This window comes from Embiotoca jacksoni, unplaced genomic scaffold (genome assembly GCF_022577435.1).
Source record: "Embiotoca jacksoni isolate LCO1_2020_lvr unplaced genomic scaffold, fEmbJac1.0.p SCAF_6, whole genome shotgun sequence".
In the NCBI taxonomy this organism is placed as follows: domain Eukaryota; kingdom Metazoa; phylum Chordata; class Actinopteri; family Embiotocidae; genus Embiotoca; species Embiotoca jacksoni.
In genome coordinates this window covers 5,241,249-5,252,564 of record NW_027185414.1, presented here as the reverse complement: position 1 = coordinate 5,252,564, position 11,316 = coordinate 5,241,249, and the positions used below count along the sequence as shown (strand labels likewise).

Here is an 11,316-nt window from a genome sequence, read left to right as displayed (position 1 = left end):
ACACACACATGCACGCACACAACTGGCTGAACACAGTGGCTGATAGCAGCACTTCACTTACACATATTGGTTTTGTTGGCTCGGGTATTATGGGCCTGTTAACCTATGATATATCTGCGGTGTGCAGTGAATTACAGTGTGAATGTGTTTGCCGTCCTCCAGAGGGTGAAGCAGAGCCAAGGCCGGGGGTAGCCAGAGGCGCTGCTCTCTCCCAGGCTGGCCTGATGCGGGCTGAGAAGCCAGAGCCCCACAGACATCACTTTCTTTCACCAATACTTTGTGTTAAGTGGCCATAAGTAACACTGGGTTTCTATTGTGCACCCAAAGCAGAGTTTATTCTCTCGCAGATCGTTATGGTTCAGTCGTGTGTGTGGTCTCAGTGCAGCTCATTTTCTGTTTCAGCTCTGGCCTCATCCTGTCAGTTTATACCCAGTTTAATTCACTGCTGTGAGGCCACTGTGTAGACGACGAGCAGAGCAAAGCACTGTAGGATATGAGGCTGTTCTTTGGTTTGTCTGAAAGTATAAAAAGATTCAAAAATCAGCTGTCTGTCTCGTTTTCTTGTCTCTGTTTGAATTAGAGATGTCTACTAAATGTGTATATTCAACACATCACCGCTTTATTCCAAACATGCCACTTCATTTTCTTCAGATAAGAATGAAATCAATCTTTATATGTAAAAAATAAATAAAATGTATCGTGTGAATGAGGTCGCTTGCAGTGACTGACAAAGAAAAACCTGACAGTGCACTTTCTATCAGCTCGGGGGAATTGTAGCATCTCTCAGCCAAATGTTTTGGTTTCACGGCTCACAACTTTCCCGTTTTGAGCCACTTTTGCCACTTTAACCATTTTTCTGTGAAAAATCTCTCACTGTTCACTACCCATTCACCACAAACACAAGTTAGCTTATGAACATAGAGGAGCATTTAGTAGCTAAAAGTATATTTCCCTCAGGAGTTGGTGGAGAGTAAAACAAAGCTAAAAGGAGAGTGAGTATTGAACTTACATTTCCCAGGTGTCCAGAAACAGGATTTCAAATGAGTCCTAAGTTGCTCCCGGATGGTGGATGTAAATGAATCACTGCTTGCCATCATGAGGTGATAATATGTCCCTGTTGTGTTCAAGCTTGATCTGCCGCCCCCAGGTGAATGAAAAAATAAACAAAAAACAATTACTGTAATGCAGCCTTGTAAAATACATGTCTAAAGTTGATTCTCCTTTTTTGCAACATAAAATTAATTATTCAAAATAATCTTCTGAAAATGAAACAATAGTTTGGTTTGCTCAGACAAAAGCCTTTGTGTTTGATCGTGTTTCTTTACTTTCAGTATGTGGAAATGTCTCTTTGGAAACTTTGAGTCTCTGGATTCATCATCTCCAGAGTCTAATGAATAACACCACACTGTGCCCTGCTCAGGAAGGAGCTGCTGAGAAGCAGTGTGGTACACCTGCCTTCTGCCAGGCAGCCACACCAGGCAGCCTACAGGCACTCCTAGATAACTCCTGTCTGATTAGCTCCTTAGGAGGACATTGTTCCAAAAGCAATTCACTAGACTCCCAGTATTAATTTAGTCCCGAGAGAGAGGCCCATCCATCGTAGGTAGGACGGGCCGTGCTCAGGGCCTACCCTACGGCCTGCTAATAGCACGGCACCTCCTGGCCTGTCACAATAAGTGATAGTCTCTGCAAGTTTGTTGCCTCGTTGTGTGTTTCTCCCATCAGGCAGTGCGCCTCCCGCCCTCCACTTTCCTTCTTCTGTATCTCCCTCTCTATCAGCGGTGGTTCAGGGCAGGTGTCTTCTCTGTCACTTCCATCACTCACGCTGCTTGACGAAGGGAAGACACAGTTCAGAACACGGCGGGAACAGGGGGTGATTCATTGAAAGCTCGCCTCTCTCCTTGAAAGGGAGCAGGAGAGAGAATCAGCGGCTGCCTCTTTGGGAGTTGGTGAGAGCTGCCAGCTACGAGGAAATAAGAGGAGAAGGTGAAAATGCTTTCAGTGTTGTTGAAGTGCTTTAAAGTGGCTCCAAAGTGAAACAGACTTCTTTTAAAAACGAGAGGTTGACATACTATGATGTGTGATGCACCTGCATTGATGAAGAAACTCAAACTGTTTTAAACTGGGAGGTGATCCCGGCTGGTTTACGGGGAGCACAAAGAGTATTCCTCCTATATATATGTTGAGACCAAACACTGTTTTGTTTAGAACCGGTGAAGGAACCTGCAGCCTTACAGCTACGTTAATATCCAGCCCGGTATCACATGAAACAGTGTAATACTCCCATCGGCCCACTAGAGGATACCGAGTTAGTGCCACTTTTTGCCTTGTCTGAGCGAGAAAAGTACACGCGTGTATGTCGCAGAAAAAGGTCATGTGATGAAGTATAAAGAGTAGGTTGGTGGTGGTTGGAGGGATCAAATGGTAAATGGTCCATTTACACTGTTTCCCATTCACCTATTCACACACGAATGGTTGCAGAGCTGCCATATGAGGTGCATCTGGAGCAACTTGGGGTTCAGTGTCTTGTCCAAGGACACTTTTGAAAAATACATTTCTGGAAAAAAAACCCCTCTTTTTTCAGTGTCATCTCCGTAGTCTTTTCTCCATTAATCTTCAGACACTGTTGAGTTTAATTTTACAACTTATTATTGGTAGCTCTATTGCTGTCCTCAGTTTGAATTTGAATATCTTGGCTGGTGGCATTAATTTTAATCCTGATCATTTGACATCTACCGCTAAAAAAATATTAAATTACATACCAGTGGTGTTATCTGATTTTTTGGGGTTTTTGCTCAGCCGAGACAGTTGGTTATAGTCTTTTAAACAGTGCAAAACTGTGCTCGCAGTGTTGAATATAATTAAACAAGCATTGCAAAAACAAATCAACTGCTAAAGCTCCCACACCTTGTTTTAATGCTAACGAAAAAAAATGACAATTACTTTTTAGAAGTTGTATTATTATGGTCGTTGTTTCAGTTAATTATAAAAACTTGTGGAAATGTGATGTTATATGCTTCTCCAGCTCAGGATGTTGGAAAAGTAAGGTGTTTGTGTGTGTAGTTTTTCAGAATGTTACACTAAAAAAAAAAATCAAATCTGTTTCATGAGTGTGTGCTTCATCCTTGAATTTCCGCATCTGCTTTTAACACTCTGATCTCAGCGTTCTTCCTTCCTCCTCCTGTCCATCAGCATCACCAGCCAGATGTTTGCCCCAACCCTCAATGTGTTTTTACATTAAAAATACATCCACAATATGCTGTCATTAGAGCTGGGGAGAGGTGTGATGGTGTAAATATGAAAAAGCAAAGCGGAGAATAATTTTATCAAGCCAAATGTTTCAGCCGTTCCCGGTAGTTGTGTCAGCTCGGTGGAGACACAGCCGCAAGGTTAAAGAAGCACTCAGCCCACAGCAGCTTGTGTGACTTCATTACAGGACCTGTGTTCATTGATTTGAGTTCATTAAAGCTGCTGCATAATTTATGCCAATTTCAGTGGATAGCCTAATTAGAGGACTTGAAATGGCTTTCATGGATGTTTTAGTGTCACAAAAGAAACATGACAGGTGGTGACAGCAAATTGGGTAGCAAAGTGCACATGACTTTACAACATGAATCATTCTTCAAAAAGAACAAAAGAACAGTGATGGGGTTTGTGGTATTTGAGATGCAGCACTGCCATCATGTGGTGATGTGTGATATATCTCTGGGTGGAGGAGATAACAGCTGGGCTTTCCAGCTTTTTCAATATATAGTTATAACCTAAGAGCATTTTGTAAAAGATTCGTCTTAGAGACACCATCCTAAGAAGAGACTTGAATAAGAGACAAAAGGTGATGTCTGATCAGATTAGTCACACTGCTATTCTTTCTTATGAATATAAAGAGCACATTTGAACCTAATCCTCACTAAAAAAATTCCACTACAAAGAGGCTATAAATGAAAGTGAATCATAGCTTTGAACTTTCTGTCTGAGCAAATATGGGAAAATTACACAGTGACAGAATGAGTTTTTTTTTTTCTCTAAAGCAGCTCTCATGATATTGTAATTGGCTCCATCCAGCCAAATGATACATAAGTGCTTGTTTTCAGAATGAGCAGCGTGTTGATAAGAGAGCCGGCTAGTTATCCAAATGAGATATTTGGAAAGTACATGTTCTCAACAGGACTCAAGTTTTGAGATTCCCTCCCTAAAAATTATTTCCCACTTGTCATTCTGCTTTGCTTGATTAATAACAGAGCTCAGGCGAATCATTTTAATGAGGTTTAGATCACTGAGAGACGTGTCTGGAGCATGATGCTGCGCATTGCTAAAACAAACAAAGATTTCATGCAAGAGGGGGAGAATTAACCTGGCATGCATATGTGAATGAGCAACGTTTTGTATTTGACGATTTGAGGACATTTTCTTCCTCTCAAATGTCTTCACTTTGAACCGAAGAGTCAATCCCTCAAATTGATTTTGTTCTGTTAATGCACGGGAGACTCTGCTGGGGCATTGATGTAGTTGCTGCCATTGTGAAAGCAGTTGAGTGTGTGTGTTTTTACGGTACACATGTGCATGTGTGCCTGTTAATTTGTGTGTGATGGAGCTCTGTTGTCAGAGAGTGAGCCGAAACCTGTCATCAGCCATGTTAATGCTGGCTCGGAGGCAAACATGAAGATTAACTGAGGAACTTATAATAATAATACTTGAAAAATGGAGCAAGGTCTCTTTTTTACAGTCCTCCCAACCAAGGCGAGGTTGTTGTTTGGGAAGATGTTTGGTTGCCTCCCTCGTATGTCTGCTTTGGGCCCTTAAGCAGATTTAGCTACACAAGCACGTTCTCTTCAAAGCATGTCAAGATTTTCCACGCACACTAATGAGGTAAATGGATGGCTTTTGTTTTCTCCACAGTTTTAACTCCCCCCAAAGTGCTCTCATGACTTATACAAGAGCTGTTGCGGAAATCCGCCTAGAGCATTTAATCAAATTTCTAACTCTACAGAGTGATCAATTTGTGTTGCAATATTCATCTGCCACACAAGCACACACAATCTCACATTCACACACACACACACACGCATGCATTTGCCAGCACAAAAACAAAAGAAGAAGGGCTGCTGTTTGTTTATATGTAAACAATGCCATTTTGGAAGACAAAACGCTGCTATGACAGGATTTTAAATCTGAGGAGAGTGTGTGAGAGAATCATGCAAATTACTGTACATTTAGGCAACGTAAGGTACCTACTCTGAACTAATCACAGAATAGAAATGAAACAAATCCATTTCTCCAGAACGGGCACTTAACAGCTACGTGATGGGAGAATAAAAGCGGCCATTTGAAAGCACTTAGATCTCAAAATGAAAAGTTTTACTTCGAGACATGAAACGTGCCTTGACAGTTATTTCCACATGTGTAGATTTGTGAGGTTATGTGAGGATACCGTACCTTCAAGGATTCAAGTATGACTTCCATTGCTTTGTGGCACACAATAGATGCAGATGTAACTCATTACCTGAAGGGTTAAGACATCTCACCAGGCAATATAAACATTTGACTGAGATCACTGTTAAGCAGGACCACACTCTTGTGCACTAAAGTCACAGACAAGATAGTTCAAAGTCTCGGATTTAATTTGATGGACACCAGAGACAGAAAAACATCCGTAGGTGTTTGTTCTTTCTGAACCCTGTTGCTTTTTTCCTGTTTTGTTAAGAGTTCATGTTAGTGATACGATATCAACAAGATGAGCGGATACAATAATAACAACTCTTACTGGTTTGAGTTTTTAATTGAAGTCTATTTTCTACTAGGTATAAATTGTAGAAGGCATGCAGTTTTAACTTGTGGGTAACATTTTGTTTTGGAAAATTTAAATGGTAGGGAAATCCATCCAAAAGCTATCTTGAACCGATTGACTTTATTTATTATACTGAGTTATACTGAGCGGTGTTTCCAATATTTTGCCCTTCCCCCCATTTAAATGGATGGAGTTTTGAAAATGTTAGGAACATCTCTCAGAATAATACATAAATGCACACAAATCATGGCATCAGCGCGGTCTTCAGTAGCCTCTGATTCCCGCGCATTGTACATCTCACCTGAGCCGCGTTCTCACGCGTATCTTACGCGTCACTGCTCTTAAAGTGACAGTGCTGCACGTCAGGTCACATCTATCAGGTACACCACCAAAAACCACTTCCTGCCCCTAGTTCACCTGGCTACATAGATAACGAAGCTGCGTTTATCCATCATGGGTTTAGCAACTGGGTTAAAGCTATGCAAACATTCCATGCATGTGATGTGAGTGCTGTTAGCATACTTACATATCCGCACTTCAGTGCCCAAACACAGCCTCGTGGAATTGCTGGTGTGTGCAGATATTTGACTTGATTTTAATGCATTTAAAAAAAACAAGGGTATTTTAAAAGTTACACATAATGGTGAGAAAAGATGAATTGAAGCAACGCCCCACACCACTGAGTCTCATCCTGGAGGTCATCGGTTGTTTCTCCAAAGTTTAGAAACCACAAACAAACAACACAAAAGAACATAGACACAGTGAAAATGCTAAAAGACAATTTATTAGTAGACACTCATCAGCCAGAAAGAACCACCTGAAAAATGTCTTCCTGAAATACACCATTTGATTGGCAGTGTAAAATAAGGCAAAGGGCTTAAGATAATCTTTTATACACGTTTTGCACCAACAATAAACTGTTATACATTCACTTGTTACTGTATTTATGCTTTTGATAAATCTGTCCACACACCCACATACCAAGAAAACTTTATTAGCTCGGGGGCAGGGACTGACAGAGTATCTGCGAGAGTAATACTCATCATAATGCAGTAGCTGTTTTGGTCAGAGATTGGCTACACCTACATAGAGTCTGACCACAACCTCAACAAAGGTTAGATTTTGGAATTGCAAAAGCCAACACTATACCGACAAAAGTTCATACATTTACCATCACCGAGAAAGGATAATAGCCTACCACCAAAATTGTTATAGCGTGTATAGATTGAAATAATATGACTTTCCCTTTTCCCATAGGCAAATACAACTCTTTAGAAACCGTTTAGTCAACAGAAAACACACTTCCAGTGAATTGCAAAGCATATATTAATAGTGACTGCAACTTTATAGGAGACTAGCCGTAGGTTGTTCTCAGTATCATAATAGATCAAATTTATCTTTACTCTCTTAAAAAAGACTGATTTTACTTTTAGTTTTCATGTTTTGCTGTGTGTTTGGTCGATTCAAGGTACAGTAGTTACTTTGATGTTATTGCCCTTGCATGTTTTATCACAGTGAGCTTAAACTGCGACCCAAGGTGATTTAAACTCAACTTTCATTATGAGAGACCTTGGCTGAGATCCCCATTCACCTGATTGAAGATTTACAGTACACTGTACAATGTGTTTTTTTTGTGTGTGGGTTTTTTCTAATCTCAGACTTGTTGAATCTTTCAATGGGATGGTATTGGTCCGTAATTTAAAAGTGTCTGATTGCTTAGGCTCTAAAAATGGCCAGCACCTGTGCAGTCTCGACTAGTGCTCACTGTTGTGTGATCTGACCTGCATTAAATAATACTTAACAAAAAAAAAAGTTTAATGACTCACCAGATGGGTGGTATGTTGGGAATATAGCAGTCTAGTTATGTTAGCTGCAGTGTGTTTTTTGGTGGTGTGTGTATATTTGAAAAGATGCTGGAAAAAAAATAGTAAAACATCTCAAAGCTTTTTCAGAAGCACACACACACACACACACACACACACACACACAGGCAGCAGAGTTGCTGTAGGAAAAATGACGTTAGCCAGGATGGGTAACTAGGTGGTATGCAACTCATCTATACAGGGACTATTATCCTATTGAGAGTCCAAACAGGTCAGGGATAAGTAATCAAAGAGCTAATTTCCAAAAATTGTTATATCCATTTTCTTCAAAAGAAATCTTCCTCTACCTCCAGAGCACCAAGTGGTATCAGTTTATCAATCGGATGCAGTTATTTGTGCATTTGAATGGGACATCGAATTTTTGCAGTCATTTACTGTCTTGAGAGTTCGACTGGTGGTTGTCAGCTGGTGGATATTTTGTTTTGGAAAGAAACTCTTCAGTTACACAACACTCCACACTGGTATTACTGAAAGAACAACAAATGACATCAAAAAAGGAAATAAACATACCTTCACCAAGAAGCACTGATATATATATATATATATATATATATATATATATATATATATATATATATATATGTATATATATATAGATGTATATTTTAGAAATACATAGAAAAATATATAGTCATCTGAATGCCCATTATACAATTTTACACAGTAGAGTCAGAAAAAAAGTCTATATGGTGGTGTAGGAGAGATGTGATACATATAGAGAGGATGGAGTCGCTGACAGTGTGAAATCTGTAAGTGAAAGCTGTTCAGGGGGTTATGAATGTGGTGGATGGAGAAGTTTGGGCACACTCTTTTTCTCATCACTGCTTTTTAAACCAAATCTAAACTTTTGTTTTTGTTTTGGCTGTTGATTTTTGCCCATTTGGTTCCCAATGCTATCAAGAGATAGAATACAGAGATATTGGCAACAACACGTTGTACTCTGCAAGTACTTGGCTGTCCTATATTTAACAGCCCAAGTAAATACCTTTAGTGATGGAGGACCTACAGCACATGTACAGTACGTGTTTTACTAAAGCACAAACCTACCCGACAAAGTTAGAAGTATAAAAATGCTACAATAAGTGCACACAGCTTCTGAGTGGGCAGCACTCGACACATTTAAAGATTTATACTATTTATAGGGTTTCATTTTGTTATGGTAAATATTTAGTAAAGCCATTCACATGAAATATCTGTATTAGTATGCACTGATACATAGAGGTATACTGATGCCTAAGCTGCTGTAAGTCAAATAGTAAATGTAAATAATTCAAATTAAAACAGTTTTTTTTATTTTTTTTTTTTTTTTTTATTTTTTTAAGAAACTAATGTGAACCAAGGACTAAAGCTAATAAATATTGTGATATGGGTATTCTAAAGGTGCTGTAGGTAGTAGGTTCTAGGATCACTGTTTACAGAAATCCCTTCTTAATTTAGGAGTGTAATCAGAACCTATGTTAAATGTGGTGCTTAAATTTAACCAAACCATTATTTACAAATGCTATTTGACCCACAGTAAGGCATAATTTAAAGCCTGTTGAACACTAATAAAAATGTATTTGGAAGCTTATCCTTTATAATTTTAAAATTCTACTTCACCATTTGCTAGTAGTGAATAAATATCTTGCATTTCTGGAAAATTTAGAGTATTTGATCCAACAGCACATGAACTGTTTCATCTCATGGTTGTCTGACAATGAAGATAATCTGGTAAAAATGTAATAAAAAAGCAGCCTTTGTGACATTCAGAGAAGGTTTGGTCTCTCTGATCGCTCTGCTTCGATGCACTGACCCATGTGAGTGTGTGAGTGGGTGTCTTTATGTTAGGATTACTATCAAGGTAGACATGTAGACGTTGTGGAATGTGACTGTGATTCAAGGGTCATGACAGGAGTCAGTCAATATAAATCTTTAAAAGGCTTGGAGTAATTAAACATCAGATAGTCCATATAGTAGAAGTCATATACTCGCTGCCTCTCCAACGTGCTAACCTGTGAAAAGTATTTTTCTGTGATCTGCATAGACGTCCGCTTGTCACTTGGGTTCCTATCTTTAAAACTGGGCAGCGTGAGGTTGGGTGGAGCCCCAGCCAGTCGCAGGAGAAAGTTGGACTCTTCCTCCATATTCTCGAACTTGCCAATGAAGTCGTAGTCTATGAGACAAGGGTTGCAGAGCTGGTTGGCCTGCTCCCAGTGGATGTCCATGCCCACGGGCCGATGGACGTCCAGCAGGTACTGGACGAATTCCTTGAACGTGACCCCGTTGCCTGTCTTCAGCGCTGCCCAAGACGGGTTCACCCTGTACTTGGAGATAATGGGTTTACCAAACAGGGAGTGGTAGTAGTTGTTGGGATTTTCAAACTTGTCCCTATAAGCTGACACCATTCTCTCCAAGGGCTCACGGACGAACATGACTTTGGTGTAGGTTTCCAGACGGTGCATGATTCCCTGTCGGTCAAAGCTGTCGAGCTTCTTGAGATGGTCGCCGTAGTGGACCGTGTCGTGTTTAATGCTCTGAGTGTTGGAGGCCTGCCCCGCCAGGACCATCAGGGTCCTCTTCCAGTTGGAGCAGCCTGCCTTGGGCACCTGGCAGTACAACAATTTGTACTTGTCCTCCACAAAGAGGTGTTTCACATGGTGACGTGTGATGGTCTTCGAGATGCTGCTTTTGTACTTTGCGCAGATCTCCTTCATCAGTTGCTGCCGTGCTTCTAGGATACTTGAGAGTTTTTTCCAGCGATCAGGGGAAAAAGAGCCTGAGGTGCTGGAAGAGGAAACTGGAGATGAGGAGGAAACTGAGGATGAAGAGGAAGCTGAGGAGGAGGATGAAATGGAGGAAACTGAGACGGTGGAGGAGGAAGATGATGAGGAAACGTTACTTTTGATCTGATGGATTGGGGGACTTGTTTTCAGCAGTTTGCGGTGTCTTTTGGAGACATGAAGGGAGCCAATGTCCTGCTCCCGAGACCCAGGGGTGGCCGTCTGTCTGCTCTTCTCAAAGTGGGGGAACTGCATTGGAGGGATCGGGCTGGACAGGATGCCCTCTGCAGGCTGGAAGTCCTGAAAATTGTCCAATTTGCCTCTCTCACGGTCCTGAGTAGAAAGAGTCTGCAAAACAAAGACAACACAGGTTGAAGTTAACAGCGGCAGACATATTTAAAGACCAAACACACAACAACATTTTTCGGTGATCATGTGGATATGCATGGAAGAAAAAGGATTTCATATTTTTTGGGGGAAAATTAGGTAAATCTGAGCTTCTCATACAGAAACAGCCACATCATCCCCACATGTTTAATTCCCAACTAGGCCACTTGATGGTGCTGTTTCACCACATCTTGAACAATAGTCTAAGTTTGTCACACGCAAATGTCACACACTGCCCAGTGCCATCCGTGACCTATCAATAAACTGGGCTGTAATACCATATAAATGTCTTATAAACACTTAATGGGGAATCTAAATTAGAATCATCTATGGCTTGATTACCATCAGATGATGCCCAGGGCCATCACGCATTCTGACATTTTATTTCAATTAAATGCTGTAATGGCATCATAAAGCCAATGGACTGGATGTATAATTTAAATTTTACAACAGACAAGGTGATGAGACCATCATGAATCTTGGTTCATCCCCCTCCTGACTT

General features: G+C 40.6%; 1 protein-coding gene across 2 annotated transcripts in view; it reads right to left on the bottom strand.

Annotated features, from left to right (window-relative positions):
* Positions 1-6,547: 6,547 nt before the first annotated feature.
* LOC138213106 (carbohydrate sulfotransferase 8-like) overlaps positions 6,548-11,316 on the bottom strand; it is a 173,536-nt gene continuing 168,767 nt past the window's right edge. For both annotated transcript variants that reach the window (XM_069173977.1, XM_069173978.1), the window contains one exon: positions 6,548-10,775. In XM_069173977.1, coding sequence (XP_069030078.1) covers positions 9,567-10,775 — 1,209 coding nt within the window. In that variant the 3' untranslated portion in view covers positions 6,548-9,566. The remainder of the gene's footprint in view (positions 10,776-11,316) is intronic.